The 22,051-nt window shown below is 37.5% G+C and overlaps 1 protein-coding gene across 29 annotated transcripts in view; it reads left to right on the top strand.

Annotated features, from left to right (window-relative positions):
• The window catches only part of nfasca (neurofascin homolog (chicken) a), a 133,113-nt gene that overhangs the window by 109,239 nt on the left and 1,823 nt on the right, over positions 1 to 22,051 (top strand). For 11 of the 29 annotated variants that reach the window (XM_072715815.1, XM_072715811.1, XM_072715816.1 and 8 more), the window contains 9 exons: positions 2,226 to 2,348; positions 2,831 to 3,004; positions 4,675 to 4,701; positions 8,424 to 8,591; positions 9,720 to 9,842; positions 12,300 to 12,449; positions 13,315 to 13,446; positions 14,026 to 14,095; positions 19,834 to 22,051. In XM_072715815.1, the coding sequence (XP_072571916.1) occupies positions 2,226 to 2,348; positions 2,831 to 3,004; positions 4,675 to 4,701; positions 8,424 to 8,591; positions 9,720 to 9,842; positions 12,300 to 12,449; positions 13,315 to 13,446; positions 14,026 to 14,095; positions 19,834 to 20,062 (1,196 nt within the window). In that variant the 3' untranslated portion in view covers positions 20,063 to 22,051. The other 18 variants (XM_072715827.1, XM_072715824.1, XM_072715822.1 and 15 more) reach the window with 12 other exon arrangements.

Here is a 22,051-nt window from a genome sequence, read left to right as displayed (position 1 = left end):
GTGTACTTTCTAAATATGTGAGATTTATGTGAAGTTTGTAATTTGACATCAAAGTATAAACATTGCAAAATGCTATTTGGAATACTTGCAGAAACATTATAAAAGTACATAGTAAGCAATGGTGGAAGTTTGTTTTGGTCCCAGATATCTCATCCCAAAGTCTTGGCTACATGAAGATGACTAAATGGTGTTGTTGGTACCTTCAGTTTGATAAATAAATAAGAAAAAGTTAACTCATGTCACTATTTATGGTCTCCTGCCATTGAATATGTAGAAGCTCTCGTGTATGCATGAGCCATTCACACCTGGCCACATCCCCCCCACCCTCTTTTATGGCACTGATGGGGATGTGTCTGGATCGCGTTTCACCGTTGCATTGTTCACCAAATTACCATGCGAATGCGATTTGAATACACGGTAATGCGGCTATTTAGAATGTGAATAGCGATTTTCATGTGTGAGCGATACTACACGCCCCCGATGTGCTAACCCTAAACCTGATGGTTTACTTTTTTGCCTATTTCACCTGATTTCAAAAACTTTAACACTTCCAACAATGGATGTTTTGAAAAGAAGACAGATTACATATTTAGTCAATGTTTTTTCATGTTTCTACAATAAGATTTCAGCGAGTTATGAACTGAAATACATGAGAAAGATACGCGGCATCGCCGAAGATGCCATCAACCCCAGAGGGTTGATGGTATCCAAAGAAAGTAGCATCTCAGAAAATAATTTTTTATTATTGTTAAACAGGGAGAACAAGCCAGTGTAAACTGTCAAAACAGCCAACTATTGAACTGTATAGAAAAATATACACATAAAGGAAGCAGTACCTGATTGGCTGCTTTTACCTAAACCAACTAGTGCTGCTTTGATGTGGAAAATTTGACTGATACCAATATTTTTGTGTAATATTGTCAATAACAATAACACATGGGGTTGGGAGGTTGCCAGCAGTGAAACTTGCCAAGTTCCCAATTAAGTGGAAAAAAATGCCCCTTCCCCACATGCCTTTGTTGAGGATCAAAAACAGCATTAAAAATTTAACAATAATAACCTTCTACACTTTTGAGGTGCTTATCTCATGAAGGGCACCATGTAACTAAAGGTCAATGTTTTATACAAAAAGTCTTATACAAGTAGAACACTAAACTCTCTTGCTACTCCAAAGCCTTCACTGTTTTTTCCATAACCAGACATAGTTTTAAAAAATGCAGTTTGCAAGATGAACTTTGACCTTAAAAAAAACAAGTTTATCCAAGTTTAGCAAATGTTGAACTATAGCAAAACTTGAGCTATAGCTTAGCCTTGTAACTCTAATAATAAGAAAATTACAGTTCATAAGAAAGTACCCCACATGATCATTTGCTACCTGGGGTGTAAAAAATGTACTATATCACAATGGGATTTTTAAATATTTAAATATTTAAAATATTCCTGAGCTCTGAAATATATGTGCAAATCACAAGGCAAATTTAATCAAAATCAAAAATGTCAAGAACTTTTTTGTCAGTTTATGAAATTAATATGATCAATATGTTAACTTATATGTTGTTCATCTCCAAGGCTAAGATTACTTTATAATTAGCTAGCTAGATAGCTACTTCAGAGTCTTGACTATTGCTACCTTAGCTAATAAAAAGAACAAATTTTTGTGCTACAAATAAGGGGTATTTCCAAAAACCTTTGTAGCTTATGAACCATTAGAATTAATGTTCTATGCTACAAAACAAGACCAAGCTTCCTAAAAGTGTTTTAGAGCAAAGATCATCACTGATCAATCAGGGAGTGCTTCCTTTATGGATATTAACGAACCTTCCCCTGCCATCCTACATTTTTGAGATTTCCATGCTGGTGCTGCTGCTTTGTGTGCCTACTTGCAGCATGAGAACATGAGCATAAGAGTGCATAACCCAGAAGCTGAAGTACCTTTAAGGGGGATTTTGTCCACTTAAAAAAAATATAATGGACTCTGACTTTACAGATTGATGTAGTTTAATTGCCACCTTAATAACTGATTCATCATGATGCATCAACATCATCTTTACACCCCTAGTTTAAAATGAATTTCACAGTGATGATCACATTTGTTTCCACATGTTACTATTTCATTTAGCATTTTGTATATAATCTTTAAAGCTTGAAAGCAGATGAGAATGTTTCATGAACAGTGTGAAATGTGTCATACTGCTCATTTAGGCTTTGGTGTCTTTGCCTTGCAGTGCCTGGTCTTCCTAAGTTCTTCAGGATCATTCAGAGGAGTACAGATACGATCTACCTTGACTGGGACAAGCCTGTAGAGCCCAACGGTGTGCTTATTGGATATATACTTAAGTACCAGACAGGTATCATCATTTTTTCTCCACTAATTTAATTATTATACATGCATTTTGCAGTTTATTCTTTCTGATACATGATGATGTGCTAACCCTAACCCTACAGCAGTATATCCAGATATTTGCATGACTCTTTGATAATATGCGAATGACAAGGAGGCATCGTTTCATATTTCTCACAGCATTTCCTATCTCTCTCACCCATGTGACACAGTAGCTCAGTGGCTAGCATGGTTGTCTCACACTGTTGGAGAGCAAGGTTTGAGTCTCTGTGCCAGCTCGACTGTATGTGTCTGGGGTCTGCATGTTCTTCGTGTTTTTTTTTATGGCTTTCTTCTGTTTCTCGCTATCCTGGGTTATTCCCTGCCTTTGCTTATGTAGCTTTTGGGGTAGGCTCTGGAACCCTGCAACCCTGCATAGGCCAAGAGGGAGTGGAATATGGATGGATCTGCCTCAACTAGCACAACTTGAAATATGTCATTTTTCCACAGTCAATGGGACACATCTAGGCCGCATGCAAATGGAAAGCTTTCCTCCTAATGTGACAACATTCTCACTTCGGCGGCCCAACCGCAGTATCCACTACAAGTTTTTCCTGGCTGCACGCACACAGGTGGGGGCTGGAGAGATGTATGCAGAGAAGTCTCCAAATTTCACCAATGAGGGTAAGATCAACCTCTAGAAGTCAACGCACCAACACCATTATATGTAAGCATCTTTCAAATGTAACTTGCTTCAGCTGGTCAGTACCCTTGTCTTAAGTGCAAGATGCACTACACCACACACGAGACCAGAAGTTTGAAATTACATTACACCTAACAGTTGTCAGTGAACATCAGCAGGAGAAAATGGTTGTTGGTGCCTTTAAGCTTAAGTTTAAGCAACAAATAGTCTGCCTAATTTTAATTCTTTAATGAAAAAATGTTAGGATAATAGGGAATAATATCAAGTTCTCCAACACCCACATACACACCAAGCGAGGCGTTGAATTTTTTCAGGTGAAAGAATAACATGAAAGCAGGAAAAGCAGAAAACATGACTTGGAGGGGGGGGGGTGCTGATCATTGTTTTTGTCTTTGGAAAACCATTGATCAGGAAGCCTGATTTAATTATGACTGAATAACCTGTCACAGACCATCTAAAATCATCTAATGTATTCCTAGCCTCATATCACCACCATCATGTTTACATACACTAATACCTTTGTATACCCTGCAAAAAGCTAAAAAATTATACCAATTTACCGGTATGTGTGTGTGTTTTTTTCCATCTGCATTGGAAACATACTGTAGACTAGAAGGCTGAACTGAAAGCCAAATCCTAAATCTTTGTTTTCTTGCTTTGTGTGTAGGCTAAAACTATTTCAGTGACAATGGCAATAATCGCTGGTTAGTCACAATCAGGTACTAACACGGGATTATTTGCATGATATCATTGATTATCAATAAAATTGTCATATCGCCCAGCCCTAGTCTGCCTGTGCAGTTTCATTTTGCAGCTATAGGACTGGCCATTAAGTCAACAATAATTAAATCATCCTTTTAAGAAATTTGTTATTGTTTACATTTTTATTAGCAAATCAGAATTTGTACAAATAAGACTGCATTAAGGATTTTAGTATAGCTGGTTTAAATCTGCAGTCTTTTTTTAATTTATATTACAGAAAATCATTTGCATAAGATATATTAAATTAACACAAAATACCATTTAAAAAAATTATGAAATACATTAATGTACTTTATTCCACAATTTAACTTTATTTTAATTCACATATATCATTGAATTTATTAAAGTAACAGGATATTAAAATAACTATTTAATAAATATTAGAATTATTTGTTTATTTCAATTGGCACAGTGTCTCAGTGCATACAATTGTGGTTTCACAACTTGGTTTGATTCCAGCCCGTCTATGTATGTTGAAAGAGATTTATACAATCAGAATTTGCATTCTGTAAATCAAAAAAGTTAAGACAATTTAAAATTTGACAACACCGCTGTATATTTTATATGAACACTTGTCTCGAAAAACCAAACTTACTACTTTGGAAAGCTAAATAAAAAGTATACAAAGCTATGTTGTTAGCTTATTTGTCACATCACCAGCCTTAACAAATAATTTTATGATGATGTTGCATCCTGAATTGGGAGAACTAGGAGAACAAAATCATGAATAGGCTATTCCTCTATGGATAATTCCTGCATTTGTGTCTTACAAGGTTTCATGTGTTTTCTTCTTTCATCCATTATAATACTTTCTCTTATAATTACAGCCCCTCTGGTATCTTTTTCTGAATTTACCTGTCTTTTGTCTCCCCTGTCCTCTATCTCATAGTTTTGACAGAAAACATTGACAACACAGGTACTGTCCTCTTAGAAATAGGCAATGCGAACCAGGCAGTCGGTACATCTGTTTGTCCTTTAACAAGGGAAAGATGTTCATCCCACACAGATGCCTCATTTCTGATGTTTTTACTACCCCTAACTGAGTGCAATGGTACAGTCAGACATACTCTCTTGAAAAACAAATCTGTCTGAGTGAACAATGAGATATTTGATTGATAATGAATATATCAATTTTAAAAAAGAAAGAAAGAAATTATTTCCGAATAGCATGCAGTCTTCTTTTCCCCACAGAGCAAGTTAATTTCAGGTGTGGTTTTTTGTTTTCACTGACTGAATTTAAGATACTGGGTATCTGCATTTTCCAGGGCTGTGCAAAATTCAGAATCTATTAATTGTGCTCCATTCCATTCATGATTTGGAATTTGAATTGAATTGGCCACACCTTGAAGGATTTTGATTTGGTACTTGCAGGAGAAACAATTTAATTCATTTCAATAAAAAAAAATCAAATCATTGCAATCACATAACACAGGAAAGTAATTTAATTTAGCCGAACATAAATATTTATGTAAAAGACTTTAAGATAATAGACTTTATATAATAGACTTGAATTAAGACTTTGGAGAAAATAGACCTAGGTCTCACTTATTTTCTACAGAGTCTTATCAAAGGCTGATGAGACTCAGTCCTATCCTGACATTGCACTGTAGTAAGGGGAATTATCAGAACAAGGCTTGATACTGCTTGTCCAAACAGGACGTTACTGGAACTCCGTTCATATACCCATCTATATGTATGTCTCAATTGTGCCCTCAGGGATTCAAAAAATCTTCAACAAAATGGCATTAGATACTACTGTACAGTTTTATTTTTATACTGGTATGTCTATGTTATACATTAATCATATTGCAGCACTTAATATTGCCATAAAAGCCCATATAACACGATGCACTCATTTTTAGTATATGTATATGTACTGTAATGGTTCTTAAGTGTTTTGAATTAGCCCAACAGACAATTAAACTAGACTAGCCAGTATTTGTAAAAAAATAAAATAAAAAGAGAAAGGGTTCTTACATCACACTCTCTTACTTTTCTAAGTCCATTTTGCACAAGTCTAAATCCTGGTTGTGTTTTTAATTGATAGGTCATTTCAGTGTCAGGGCCCACATTCTTTGTTTCCTGTACCAGTTTCTGATTTATAGCTCTTTGTACTCCACTGTCCCTGATGGCACTTACAGACTTGTATCCTCTTTACTTCCTATCCCTTGTCCGTTTTTCCATCTCCTGACGTGCATGTCGATCGCTCTGCTCATTTGCTTGGCTTTCCCCAGCCTGTTAATAAGCCCTCTCTGTTATCTGGTTTGCATGGCCTGCTTGAGGGAAAATATCTGACATGTAACACAAGCTTCCCACTAAGAAAGTCCAGCTGTAGGCTTTCATCAGCAGGGTACCTTTAATACTGATGCTACTGAAGCTATGACTACCTCAGCTTACTTTATTTGCTATGATGGTGGGGGTAGGGGGGCATGCTTCTTCTCTTTGCATCTACCTCCTGGTGAAATGTCAGTGGACATCTCCACCAAGAAATTATGTTTTTCTGTGAAGGATAGCTTATGAGTTTGCATAATGTGCTATTAATTGATACATGTATTATAAACCTTCACTGATTGTCAACCTCAGTTCATGTGGACGGATTGTTATGACACATAGACAGCAACATGCAAAGCATACTGAATGCAGCCACTCCGCACTGCACGGAATACACCTCGTTAGCACTCCTTAGTGCAATTTTTATATTTCTTCTTCCACTTTGTACTTTGAGCCTTTGTCCTATCATGCAAAGCAAGTCAATTGTAAGCTTGCTGTTATCTCTAGGATGTGCAGTATATACTGCCCACATTGCCTGTTTTCAGGTCACTGTACGTTAGGGTGGTCCAAAAATGCCAATTTAAAATTACCAGGTTAGACACATGTTGCCCTATTTCCACTTCAGAAACAAAATAAAACTGCAAAGTTTCAGGCTTCTAGCTTATTATTGAGGGGTCACTCCAGTTTGTGCCTTTTTGCACTATGGATATTTCATTTTGATGATTCAAAACATTTTTTTGTTACTGATACAACAGAAATTAAACATTATACTGTAGTAATGTGTACCAGAAACAACTGCGTTCAGTATCCCACATAAATATTATTCAGTTAAAGCGTCCTTTGAACAGCAAGGCATATCCTTCTGATGCTGTCGCACAACAGTCAGGATATACTGCTTCTGTTTCTCATCCTTTCTTAGGGTCAAGTTGAATTTTATCACAAGAGAGATTGCTTTAATTGATTTAATCCTTTAATTGATTTTTCTTCACCTTTTTGTACTGCTCCACAAGCGCAAGTAACTTTGTCTTATAATAGCAGACAGTAGAGGTCGGAACGTGTGCTGCAGTCCAGAAAGAAATAACAGCTTCAATAACTGCAGATGCACTGTCAGTCTTGGTTTTCTGGAGAATCGTATGATGATGAAAGAAATGCCGCAACACTTGTCCCTTAGAGGGTAGTCGACAACCAGTGATTGTTTCTTCAGGATGACCAATCAGCCAAACAGAACAATTACTCCGTGGGTTACACATAATGAGATAGCTGTTATGCACGCGACAGAGCTGGCAGAGTGACAGCGTTGCTATAAATAGACTGGCTGTGAGTGGCTAGTGTGTGCTGCAGCTGCTGATGCAATGTACAGTATAATGTACTGTATGTGTGCTTGGTAGCCTGCATAGTGCAATAATACAATAGGACGCATTACATGTTGTTTCAGTGTGGCTGGTAATTGCTTGCAAAAGCTGACATTTGGAGTGACCTCTAAATATCCGATTGTCTTCAAATTTTCAGTGTTTACTTACATTGTCAATTGTAATAAGGGCATCATGTGTCTGATTCAGTATAAGCAACATGAAATTTTACTATGTAACAGTGGACCACCCTACTGTACGTATATCACCAAGGTACATGGTGCCGTGTGTGTAAGTGAGCTCTGGAAAGAGTCATTTTTGAGAAACTTTTCATTGGCTTTAAGCATGCTAAATGCATCATCATGTTGACTCAACAACCATGGATTATAGTTTTCAATATACGTTTTTACATCATTGAGCTTTCCAGGACCTCCTCTTTCACACTTCTGACTCATTCAGGACAAACGGCAGCATGCAGTGGAAGGGACTCCTTTTGCATGTGGGAGGCATTTAGGGGTGCAGAGTTCTATCAGTAATGCAATCATCAAGATCCTGGATGAAAAATGTGGTGCTATACAAGTCCAGATTGCAGATTCTCTAACAGATTTGTATATACCATCAGATATAGGGATAAGTGGATTTCCCAATACTACCAGTAATTTAAGATTTGATTATATGGAAGATTTTGGATGTATAGGATTTGATGAGATTAATGTTTTAATTGTTTGATGAGATTAATTAGTGTTTTAGAAAAGGCACTTAGCTACAAGATGACGATGATACTACAGTAAAATGCATCATTTTATTTTGTGAAAAGTTTTATAAACAACCTAGAAACAATTTTTATTATTTACTAAGCAAAAATTAAATTATGGCAGAAGAAATATGTACATTTTAACACAATTCAATTGGGAATTCCATGTAGCCAAAGCCATTATGAGGTGAACTGCAGCCATTTCGTGTCTCTATATTCCTTTGTGTCCTTCTTCTTAACTTGTACTTTTTCCCTCCCTTGTAGTTGCACCCACAGATGTTATGGTGTCTGCAATTGCCCCTACCCTCTCCATTACAACTACAACTACTAGTACCACAACCACGACAATCATCACTACCACCACTACCACCTCTGCCACAACAATTCCCACTGCTTTTTCCTCAACCAAAAGCACGGACCTGGCCGTACTGGGTACATAAACACTGTCTCCCTGCATTACTTATTACTCAATTGACTGCTGGCCTCTTCAATCCTGAGAAGAATGACTAATGGCTTTTTAATATCCATCAGTTTTATGAAAAAGAGTTAACAACATCCAAACAACTTTTGGCATGCAATGGTTTGCTCTCACAAATCAATTCTCTATATTACTAAGCTGGTACACTATACTATAGTGCTCATTTTGTCAGCCTGGCTCAGTCATATACATATCTACATTTAAATATTTGAACTTATATTTACTTGCCTGGATGATATTTTTTATCTATATTATCTATGCTTTTACTGAAATATTAAGTATGCCTTGCCGTATGCAGCTGAGAGCAACAAAACAGTAGGATAACCATGGAGAACCATATTCAAAAGGTTTTGGCACTGATATAAAACTTGAGGGACCCGTGGCTATACAAATGTTCAGGCCAAACAGCCGTGTTTTAAGTTGGTGTCTGTGTTCTTTTTCTGTGCAGACCATTTATGACCGTATTTTCAAAATTTGAGAACAGTAACTTGGAATACGACTGTATAGGTCTGATTTTTTGTGGCTTAATATTAGTATTTACTTAAAATTGACTTTTGATTATTTCTTGAATCACTACTCATACAACTAGACTGTATCTGCACCAAGTTATACTGAATTGTGTGTGTGTGTGTGTGTGTGTGTGTGTGTGTGTGTGTGTTTACACCAATAAAACAGATATTTATGGAAAGCAAGGTTGATTCCATTATTAGAAGAACTGTCTTCAGTGGCTTGTTTGAAATACTGAATAGTTAAACATTTTAGCTGTTCATTGTAGTTTTCACAGAGCAGATTCCTGGGTCAATGAGTTTTATTGTTACAGTATTTACCTGTAAAAGCCGCCCCGATTACTATCCACTTGACTACATTTTATTACAATAAAATGTAGAAAATACCATTTTTTAGGAGAGCAAAATATTGTCAGATCCTTGAAATTTTAATATTTATGTTTGTGCCACTGGGTGTTTTGTGGCACATATTGTCATTTTTACTTGTTTAACTAGAAGGTTTAAAGATTTCTTGTAATTTATACCTTTGTTAGTTTTTTTTTTTTTATCACCTTTCCTCTAACTTGTTCTGTGTAGCTCCACCTGGAAGACAGATCTGGAATCTGACGGTTGAGCCCAACAGTAACTATGCTTACGTCAGCTGGAAGCACAACTTTCCCTCCAACAGCAGCGAATTTGTGCTTGAGTTCTCTCTGAAGAGTAAGGATAAGAAACAATAGATCAACCTACTGGGGAAGGGGAAGCAATTGGGTACACTGTGCTGACTCTCTACAGGGAACTATTAATGTTTCACAATCCCATTCAATGAATACCCCCATCACTATTGAACACTCTTCCATCCATCTTGCAACCAGTTATCCAGGGAAAGCTTGTGGGGACTTAAGAACTTGCAGTACTCTTGGTGTGTGACCTTCTAAATTTGTCTTGTTCTTAAGCTGTGAATGAGGTGTCAGTGGTTGTGTCACAGGTTTTTTTTTTGTTTGAGAAATGGTGTGTCCATTATTACAATCACCCACTTTTAGACAAAGAACTAATTTGCCTAATTTTATCATCAGTTGAGGTTCCCATTCCTGATGTATTTCACTTTTTTTCTAATAAACTCTTCTCTTAAGCTGGACAGAGCAGTTTCCATTTGAGCTTGCTGCTGAAATGTCTCAGTTGTTCAGAAGAATCATACTTCCAGAAATGGTCTTTCAGGATCCTTAGAAAAAGGCAATTTGGTTTTACTGTTTGGTTTTAGACTGATACTACTTCTGCTGCACACAGAATGCAGATTTTCTACATTAATTAATGAATGCCTGGCTTAGAATGTTACAAGAACTGATTTTGCAGCAGGGATTACCATGAAAGATCTTTGAAAGTTCCCTTTAGAAAGTCTGCATAATATAGTGTGGCTAATTTAGAGAGCTATGCAGAGACTGTGATAGTGTATATATGTCAATACATTTGCTGTGTTATAGTATACCTGATATTTTAGGCTACCTTTTGGTAAAGGCAAAGGGTGTCCTTAGAACATCTGACTTGCATGTCCAGATGAAAAGGATATCTCTGCCCTTCAAACTGATGTTTCAAAAAGATGTTCCAACATTCTCACAGGAAAGTCCCGTTGGAATCTAGCTGCTTCAGATCACTTGTATTGTTTGCATTTCTCATCCATGAAATATCTGTCCTTTACCATGCAGTGCATTTGCTTTGATTTCCTGGTTGTGCAGTTTAACCTATATTTATTCTACTGCTAAACTTCACATTTCCTGTCATCATGTAACAATAAATCTTCTTGTAGTTTACAGTCACCTCCCATTTAGGGATATCTGCAATTGTCACACTACTGAGGGGACTGGGAAATTTCTGTTGTAGTTTTGGAGTTGATCATGCAATCTCTAGGCAAGGCTGGCTACTGAGTTTCCTGGAGAATTGTTTTCCATTTAAGCTAACGGTATGTCTCTGAACAAACTACTATGTTGTGAAGCTCATCAGAAATACCATTGAATTAAAAGGTCTCTTTATATGTTTGTTAATTAATTTTCTAAGTTGGGAGTAATAGAAAACAGCAAACACACAAGACCACACTTGACAGCCATTGGTTTAATGGCTTTAAAAATGGTTAAACAAACATCAGCAGCACACCAAAGTGTTCTCGTGGGTGGAAAGATGGAAACTCTCCACCTACTTTCTAACAGTGGAATGATCTCTGTTTTGCCTACCAATTAGATGTTCTAACACCATTTCTTTGAGGCTGTCTGTGTCTGCATGTAGCATGATGGCTGGTGCAACATTGTATGCCAGTGGTGTTAAGGCCTCACTCTGGTGCTCATTGCAGCTTGTAGGGAGTTTTTGCAGGGTTGAATATCAGTAGGATCATGGCATAATCATTCTTCCTTACTATAATGCTCACAGTTTTGTGAGATTTTTCTGCTTACATGTTACCTCCTGAGGCAGAACACTTAAATGCTTGATATGCATGCAGTAGTGCTTTGAACATTTGTGCAGATGCAGTCTTTTCACAAGCAAACATTCTTCCTTTTCCTTTTTCAGACAGGGACTTCTGTGTATTATTTCAGGGCTAGTGACCAAAGTTGAACTTATTCTTTCTCAAGGTGGCTGTAAATGCCAGAACATGGGGAATGTTTTTCAGTTCGGTTTACTTTGTGGTCTGACAATCTCCTTTTGGCATAGACAATCTGTTTCAATGGATGCATGACTTTTCTAATTTTGACCAGAAGGTAGCTATTTTTCCTTCTATTTTCCATTTGAGATGAAAAGAGGTGTGGAGACAACTTGAGATGCAACACTCCCCTCTCTGATAAATACCATTTGCTGGCAAAAGTAGCTTTAGTGAATTCTCAGGAGAAGGATTTATATATTCAGAGAGTTTAAATGTAATGTCACCTTTTTCTGTTCTGTTTTCACTCAGCTTTGCAATTCCCATATTTTTTTCTCCTGAGAATTACCCATAAACAAATATTCTTAAAAGGCAAACTAAAATATTCTTAGAGTTCCAAAAAAGCTCCTAAAGCTAACATAGAGTTCTGAAAGCTAACTGGGGAGGGGCTGCATCACTTCAAGTGAGCTATTCATCTAGCACAAGCCCCATCTTTGTGTCCTTTCAGCAGGCCACTCCTACCCATGATGGGTACCTCTCTTGTGTCTTCCAAGGTAACGGGACTATGAAAAGTGTGCCAGTCAAACACCAGCCCCCCATAAAGCTTGCAGGTTTGATTGAGGGGGCCAGGTACCAGCTGCGGGTGTATTCCCACGAGCACCTTGGCATCAGCAGCGAGTACGTCGACTTTGAGACCAGTGCAGGTGAGGCAGTTCAAGGGCCAGCACAAGGCAGAAGTATAAGACTGGTAGTGTGGAGTATCCACACTTTTTCAACCTCAGCCCATAAATCAGGAGATATTGTTAACATGAATCAGTCTCTCAGCTGCAGTACATAATTTTTGTGCTCATTGTGTACATTCTTCTTGTGGTTAAAGATATAGATATGGTGTTCTTGAAAATTAAGCCTTAGATTAGGAAGCCCTGGTCTATCACTGCCCTATCACATCAAAAACTTATTTTTGAGCCATGAGAAAGATGTCAGTGTCAATATACTTTACATGAGTAAATATGGCAGTTTCAGTTCTCTACAGTTTTTGATGTTTCATGTGTTCTCTAGATATCTATTGTGGCTGCAGTATGGAAGAATTTTGCCTATGCTTTTCTACTTGTTGATTTGAATTATACTCATATATACTGGTGCCTTTAGAAAACAAGATCAATATTCATGGTTATCATGAATTTCATAATTATGAAGTTGCACATGTTATTGCAAATGGTATTTTGCTATATTGTATGTAAAAAAAACTATATAAGTTGATCATGAATCGTATTGTAGAGAAAAAGGTTGTTGAAGAACATCAAATACTTATATGGTCTGATAGTTCATAAAACAAAGTAGTTTTCAGTTACAGAGATGAAAAGATTAAGAGAAATGTGCAAATGATTCTTCGTAAAACTCATACATGAATTTGATTTGGGACTGGCCAGCTGTATTATTTTGTATTGTATTTTCTCTGTAGGTGACCTCAATGAATTTTTTCTCTTTCTTTCTTTCCCTTTGTACGTTCCACACCTCTTGTTTCCCTCCATGTGTTTTGTGTGTGTGTGCAACTGCGTCTTTGTTCAGCATACAGCAAGGACCAGATTGACATAGCAACACAGGGCTGGTTCATTGGGCTGATGTGTGCCATTGCACTGCTGGTGCTCATTCTACTCATAGTATGCTTCATCAAGAGGAGTCGTGGTGGAAAGTATCCAGGTAGGCTCACAATGAATTATACTGTAAGGGGGAGCAAGGCTCTCGTGAAAATTTGACCCTTGCGTTATCCATTTTGTATTGCCTTTATTTTTGCAGATAACAGGGACTGCATAAAAAATAACCATGTTCAGAAATCCAGGTGACATTTAACCAAATGCCTCAAAATGAACTGGTGTCTTGCCCACGGTATACCCTTTCCATCACAGGCTCCAGTTCAGGGTTGTCAAATTCCAGTCCAGGAGGGCCAGAGCTTTGCACATTTTTGAGTTTCCCTTCATTTGACAAACCTGATTTATCTTCTTACATTTCCTTGTGCTAATTACCACACAGCTCTTGAGCTGAATCACTTGTGGTAGAACAGGGAAAGAACTAAGCTACACAGGGTTCTGGCCCTCCAGGACTGGAGTTTGACACCCCTGTTCTAGATTAACACAATAGGAAATAAAAAGCTATTAAAAGTGACCAGATGATAAAAATGCTTTGAAGGACACTGGACGTGAAAGATGATCAACTGATACAACTGATGCACGCTTACCTGTTATCATTTAGAAGGGTACTAAGCAATTATGTGTTTTTTAGTGCGTGATAAGAAAGACCTTCCACTGGATGCAGTTGATCAGAAGGATCAAGATGGGTCATTTGACTACCGGTACGTCAATTTTATAATTATGTTTTATCATGACAACTAAACGTTGAACCAATGTCTATGGCGCAGCTTAACTTGTAAACTCTGAGGTGCTGGAGCTCAAAGACCATGATGATGTCATATATACAAATTATTCTTTAATAACAACAATGAGCTATTAACTACTTAAACGTAACAATGCAATTTTTTCTATCAAAAGCTGTTAGTTACATTTAGTTTCAATCTTTTCATCTGCTTTGCCCTTTTTTTTGCTCCTTTTTCTGGTGCTTCACATTAGCATTAGCATGTACAAATGCTACTCCTCTCCTCACTGTCTCTGCTTGTTCTTCTATCAGGTTTTTTGGTTCTTTCTGCTCTACTTTGTTGCTTTGTCAAAAATTTCAAGCCCATTTGCTGTAACAACCTACCATTTAACCTCATCTATTTTAGTGGCCAAAAAGTGGATTTTTCTATGCACGCATGGTGCAGTTTTTCCCTTTCACATCAGGTCAAACAAACTAAATATACTAATTTAGCTGGATGCATGTCAAAAATCATACAACATAAATGATTGTATAAATATGCATTTCTTTAGTTTAATTTGCATTTATTCCAAAGTTTAATTCAGATTAATTTTAAGTTTAACTATCTTGGGTGTAGCATTTGAGGTAGTGGAGCACATCAGAGAGGTGCTGGAGCGCAGACTGCTCTGAGATCCCAGAGCTGAGCTCCGTCAAGCTTTGTCACGAATTAAGCACTTTATATTTAAATTAAGCAAATTAAGCAGTTTACTACAGTTAGACAGTTATGTGTGCACGCGTGATAGAGGGTCCCGTACGGTGTCTTGCCTGCCTGGTGCCCAGGTAGGAGACCTTCCAGATCATGTGGACAAGTTTTTGGCCACAGCTGGGGTGGATCCAGTTGTTGTGGTGCATGTTGGCACCAACGACATAGGCAAGGGTAGAAGGGCTGTTCTGCAGGATAAATTTATGGAAGTCGCCAATAAGCTTAGAAGCAGAACGTCCATGGTGGTATTCTCTGAAATACTCCCTGTGCCACGCGCAAGTCAGGCTAAGTTAGCTGAGATAAGGAGATTAAATGCGTGGCTAAAAGGATGGTGTAGGAAAGAGGGGTTTAGGTTTATGGGGCACTGGAGGACCTTCTGGAACAGGTGGGACCTGTTCAAGCTGGATGGGTTGCATTTGAACCGGAGGGGAACCAGTGTGCTGGGAAGGCGTATTTGTAGAGTAGTTGAGGAATGTTTAAACTAGGGACTGGGGGGGCAGGGAGGTTAGTTAAGTATGTAACTGGGGGGAAACGGAAAGCCCCAAAAAATCATATAAGGGGGAACCATAATAGGCCTACCCTTTGTTGTCTGTATTTAAATGCCAGGAGTATTAGGAATAAAATTCATGATTTAGAGGCTCTTATCTCATCTGACTCTTATGATATTATAGCAATAACTGAAACGTGGTTGAGAGAAAAGGATGGACAAGAATATAATATGGATGGTTACACGTTGTTCCGTAAAGACCGTATAGGTAAGAAGGGAGGTGGTGTTGCAATATATGTGAAGGATAACTTGCAGGCAAGGGAGCTTACGGAAGCTATATGGGTAAAATTAGATGCTAAAAACTCAAATAACCTAATTGTTGGTGTTTGTTACAGAGCACCTAATGTAGCTGCCGAGGAAAGCAGATTGTTATACAGTGATATTAGGATTATGAGCAATAAAAATTATGTGGTAGTTATGGGTAATTTTAATCTACCGGGGATGCAGTGGGACATTGTTGCTGGCTTTTCTGAAAATGAACTTGAGATGGTGGAATTAGTACAGGATTGTTTTTTTACTCAGTTTGTTAACACCCCTACCAGGGGAGATGCCATTCTTGATCTTGTTTTCTCTAATAACCAGGACAGGATTGGTAAATTAGATGTTTTAGAACCACTTGACAGTAGCGATCATAACATGGTTAAATTTGAGGTTAAGTTTAGTGCCCGAGGAGCAAAGTCCAAATCAAAAATATATAATGTTAGGAAGGCTAACTTCAGTTGTATGAGATTAAAACTAGAAACTGTGAACTGGATGGAGTTAAATAACAAAACTGTTGAAGAGGCATGGGAATTTTTTAAAAGCACATTATTGCAAGTGCAAGAGGACTTCATACCTGTTTCCAGCAAGAATAAATTTAGGAAATTGCAACCTAGGAGGTTTACTTGGGAAATAAAGTATAAAGTAAGGAGGAAAAGGGCTTTGTTCCAGAAATGGAAAATAACTGATGATGACAGAATAAAGCAAGAGTATCTAAATCTACAGGCTGAGTTAAAAAATGACATTAGACGAGCTAAAAGGAATGTCGAAAGGAAGATCGCATTGGAGGCTAAGGATGACGTTAAAAGTTTCTTCCAGTATTTTAACTCTAAAAGAGCTCTAAAAGCTGAAATTACTAATCTGCAGGATCGTAAGGGTCTTATAATTGAAAACGACATTGATATAGTAAATGAGTTCAATGATAGTTTTGCACGGGTATTCACTGTTGAGGACACTAGTAACTTACCAGTTCTTATTACTAGTCCGGCATCGTCTATAACTAAAATATATATAACTGAAGCTGATGTTTTGCAAAGCCTAGCTAAGCTCAAAATAAATAAATCACAGGGCCCTGATGGCATCTTACCTATAGTGTTAAAAGAGATGAGGGATATTATTTGCCGACCCTTAACTTTACTGTTTCAAAAATCCTTATCTGAAGGTGTGGTACGTTCTGATTGGAAGCATGCCAGCATAACGCCCATTTTCAAAAAAGGGGATAGAAGTAATTTGTCAAACTATAGGCCAATCAGTCTAACTTGTATAACTGGTAAAGTTATGGAGGCTATAATCAAAGAGAAAATGGTAGATTACCTGGACTCAAATAACATTTTGAGGGATAGCCAGCATGGATTTAGGAGAGGTAGATCCTGTTTAACAAATCTGTTGGAGTTTTTTGAGGAAGCTACTCAGGAAGTTGATGATAAGAAGGCCTATGATGTCATCTACTTTGATTTCCAGAAGGCTTTTGATGTTGTCCCCCACAAGAGGCTCTTACTTAAACTCAAAGCGACAGGTATTTTAGGAACTGTAGCGACCTGGATTAATAACTGGTTAACAGATTGGAAGCAGCGAGTAGTTACAGTATAAGAGGCACAATGTCACAGTGGGCCTGCGTTCATAGTGGGGTACCGCAGGGTTCAATTTTAGGACCACTATTGTTCCTAATTTACATAAATGATATAGACATCAATATATACAGTAAACTGGTGAAATTTGCAGATGACACCAAGGTGGGTGGTGTAGCAGATACTGAACTAGCGGCTCAGCCACTACAGCGGGATCTTGATTTAATTAGTGACTGGGCCGATACCTGGCAGATGAAATTTAACATAGACAAATGTAAGGTACTCCATGTAGGGAGCAGAAATATAAAGTACAGGTATTTTATGGGACCTACTGAAATAAAGGTAGCTGATTATGAGAAAGACCTTGGTGTGTATGTTGATGCTTCCATGTCTCATTCTCGCCAGTGCGGGGAAGTAATAAAAAAAGCCAATAGGATATCTCCAGGTGTGTGGAGTTTAAGTCAAGGGAGGTAATGCTAAGATTATACAATTCCTTGGTGAGACCTCACCTAGAATATTGTGTGCAGGTTTGGTCACCATATCTTAAAAAAGACATTGCGGCCTTAGAAAAGGTGCAGCGTAGGGCCACAAGAATGATTCCTGGTCTTAGAGGAATGTCATACGAGGAAAGGTTAGTTGAGCTAAATCTGTTCAGCCTCAAGCAAAGGAGACTGAGGGGGGACATGATCCAGATCTATAAGATTCTAACAGGTTTTGATGCTGTTCAACCAAATAGTTACTTCAACATTAGTTCAAATACAAGAACTCGTAGCCATAGGTGGAAATTAGCGGGAGAACATTTAAAACTAGATTTAAGGAAGCACTTCTTTACACAGCGTGTAGTCAGAGTATGGAATAGTCTTCCTGATAATGTAGTGCAAGCTGAATCCTTGGGTTCCTTTAAATCAGAGCTAGATAAGATTTTAACAACTCTGAGCTATTAGTTAAGTTCTCCCCAAGCGAGCTCGATGGGCCGAATGGCCTCCTCTCGTTTGTATAGTTCTTATGTTCTTATGTTAATATTTACAGTACTTCTAGAAATTGTCCACGTTGGTGAGTGTGGGATGTGTATGGATTAGATGGCCAGATCAAATGACAGGGCTGTTCACGGAATACAATGCTGTTGTTTCCAACAGTACCAAACCTAGTCATTAATGCATTGAAGCTTGTTTTCAATCTATATTGTACGTATGACTTGTATCATGTTTATAAAACCAGAAGGTTTAACTTTGGTTTATGTGCACTTCAGATTTTAATCTACGTCTGAATACTTCAGTCAAAATATCCCCCACTACAATCAAAACATCGTTTTGAGTATAGAATTGCAAAAGGATTTTTCTGGTCCGGAGTCAAATTGCACAAATGCGTATTTAATGCTATTGAATATTAGTGGTTGTCATTGTAGAGCACTGATGGCAGAATATAATATGCTTTAAGGAGATGCCTCTGACACTGACATGCATACCTCTTCTGATTCACTCAAGTTATGTAATTCTTTAATTGCATACATACCTTCTCTTTCCACCATACCTTCACCCTATCTGGTCTAACATATGGAATGAGAGCAGGTTTTTGATTTTGACACATATGCTATCTCATGTCTATGAGTTATGTGTTATGTCTTATGAAGGGACTGAGGGTCGCTGTACCTTCCCTAATCTGAGAGGCTTATTTAATCTCAAATTCTAAAAAGTAAGGTATCCTTTCATTTTCAAGTGCTGGCTTGACAGGTATTTTAGTATATGTCCAATCTCAAAGTCAGACATTTTAGATAAAAAAGATATACAATTCCCAGTACATATACAACAATTTCTATATAAAAATGGATGTCTGACATATAGAGATGGATAAATGGGTGAATATGACAATAGATATAGGAAATATTGCGCAAGAAAGATAAAGCAATACTGATAAGAATAGAATAGGTATTGTTGCACAAATACACACAACAGAGGCCTTTTTTCACTTTACTTTAGTCTGTTACAGTGATTGGTGATCTTGTAGAAAGAAGGCAAACAGGCGGAAATATTTAAATCATTTCACACCCTTGAATGACAGCTCTGCCCTATGGATTCACAGAAACCCATTCTTTACAATGGTAGTTTGTGGTGTTTTGCTGAATAATTAATGTTTATTAATGTACTAACAGTGATACTTCAAATGGAAATCCTTTGATGGTAGAATAAACTTGTTTTTGTGAGGTTATTCTGACTTTGATGTATTAAATGTTATTTTTTAGGCATGTTTTAAGAACTTTCTTCACTTCATTACTGTATAATTTGTTTCAGAAGGGATTTTTAAAGTTTTTGGTCCCTAAAGTTTTTGATGTCTAAAAACTAGTATATGAAGAAGCAGAACAAATATAAATGTATTTTGAGCAAACATACGCTTGTTTTTCTGACAAATAATAAGAAATCCAGATGTTACAGTGTAATACATTGTGTGTGTGGCTTTGTGTGTGTGGTTTCCATTCTGTTACCAACAAGCTATCATTGAAGAGGCCACAAAACCTCTTGTGGACACGTACTGTACTTTCTATAGTCATATGATTGTATGTGGCATGGGAATCCTATTGATTCTGACTCCACTCCTGTCTTTTGTAGCAGTGATGAGGACAATAAGCCACTGCAGGGCAGCCAGACCTCCTTGGATGGCAATGTAAAGGAGAGCGATGACAGCCTGGTTGACTATGGTGATGGAGGAAATGGTCAATTCAATGAAGACGGTTCCTTTATTGGCCAGTACACCGTAAAGAAGGACAAAGAAGAAACAGAGGGAAATGAAAGCTCTGAGGCCACTTCACCTGTCAATGCCATCTACTCGCTGGCATAGCCCATGCCCTAAGAGAGCCTGAGGAGGACAGAGGGTATCACACACACGTACACATACATACACATAGACACACACTATACATGGGGGAAAAAGGAAGTCTCAAAGGCCTAAAGTAATGCACTGCCCTTCAGTTTAAAAAGGGTGAAGCTAGGAAATACGAGTGTGCCGGGTCATAATTTTGGCCCTGAACTGCCTCGCCATAAGGATGATTTTGGATGAAGAGTTGTATAAGTCAACCTATGCTCTGCTTACGGTACCAGAGACCTCAATTTGCTGTATGGGGAAAGTTAAAAGAATGGAGGGAAAGAGACAACATTGAAATTTTAAAGGATTTTGTGAGGTTTTACTCATTTAATATTATTTCTTTATTTAAGGATTTAACCCCACCCCTTCTGTCAAAAGATGGTATATCAAGGAGAATGGCACACCTGTTACATATCAACTAAGGGATGAGCCAATGAATTACCAGGACATTTAACATGAGTTTATCATATTGATATATTCACGATGAAATATCTTGCTTCCTGGTTGATACATATATATGTCAGTATATGCTGTTAACAAAGATGGCACACCTGTTAGTGCCCAACAAAGCTATGCACTCTGTATTTTCATCATATAGTCCACGTAAGCTGACTTTCAAAAACAAACTTCCTTCTTGTAATCACATAATGGTACCCCAAGACGACATTACTGTAACATTACCCCCTGTCCCACTTAACCAGAGAAATTTGGGGTTAATTCAAATGGCTACAGATTATAGATTCAGATATTAGTATATATGACTTCAAGGAAACAAAGATGTATTGTACTTCCAAGGGCTTATCAAGTATAATGTGTGTGTGTGTGTGTGTCTGGCTGTCTGTCTGTCTGCCTGCCTGCCTGCCTGTGTCTGTGTTAGCAGAAGATGCACCTAAAGATTTTTTCCTGAATGTTCACTGCTAGGTTATCTGCTCAGATTATTTTGAAGAGTGAGTTGGGGTAGCTGTTGAACACAAGTTTTGATTGTATGTGACATGGTTTCCAGCTCAATACTTGACTGCTTTAGTCTGAAATCACAATAGTTGGTCTAAAAGAATTTAGGTGCAGAGATACTGATTGGAAAACTGATGGTCGGCTCTTTTTATAATCAATGTAATTTTGTATGATTGATGGGAATCGGTGTTTAATCAAAACCCTGAACAGGTCCAGCTCTGTGGAGTATTGCTTCCTGAAGAGCTGACTGCTGTGTATGAGTATGACCAGAAACGGTTGTGATATGGACACAACATTTGTGAATATTTTGTCCCCAGTAACAGCAGGTGCCAACAAAACAGGAAAGATTGTCAAGATCAACACAGTAGACGGGCTTATTTTATGACTGGACCAGATCCATCTGAACATACTTGGTGACTCTGTTTGAAGCATGATCTCCCCACTGCCCAGCAGACATGCCACTGTAAAACAGGCACTGCTCAAAAGAGTTTAACCCAATTTTTTCCCCACTTTATTTTCCTGCACTATAAATAGCTACCTAGTCACATATTGATATTTAGGAGCAAAGAAAAGTACTTAGTGTATGTAGAAATTGTACCTTTATTCAATACCATGGCCATAATCTGTTGACTTGATTAATGAGTTTTTATTTTTTTTGCATTACCCCAAGTTTTATTTTACCTCAACAATTATTGATGACCTCTTGGGGGGGAAACAGTGAAAGCTGTAAAAAAAAAAAAAAAAAAAAAAAAAAAAAAAAAAATCAGATATTTTGAGGTAATAAACTTTTACACTGTAAAGTGATAATATAAAAGTTTGTATGTATGTTTGTGTGATGTTGCTCTTCATTATTATTATTATTGGTATAATAATAATATTATTGTTATCATTGCTATAATAGTAATAGTAATAATAATAATAATTATTATTAATAATAATAATGAATTAGTTTGTTTATTTATCTATCCATCCATTTATCCATCCATCCACCCATTTTCTATACCTTCTTCTTTT

Source organism: Paramormyrops kingsleyae, chromosome 8 (assembly GCF_048594095.1).
Source record: "Paramormyrops kingsleyae isolate MSU_618 chromosome 8, PKINGS_0.4, whole genome shotgun sequence".
NCBI classification, from domain to species: Eukaryota; Metazoa; Chordata; class Actinopteri; order Osteoglossiformes; family Mormyridae; genus Paramormyrops; species Paramormyrops kingsleyae.
This window is presented reverse-complemented; position numbering and strand designations above follow the sequence as displayed.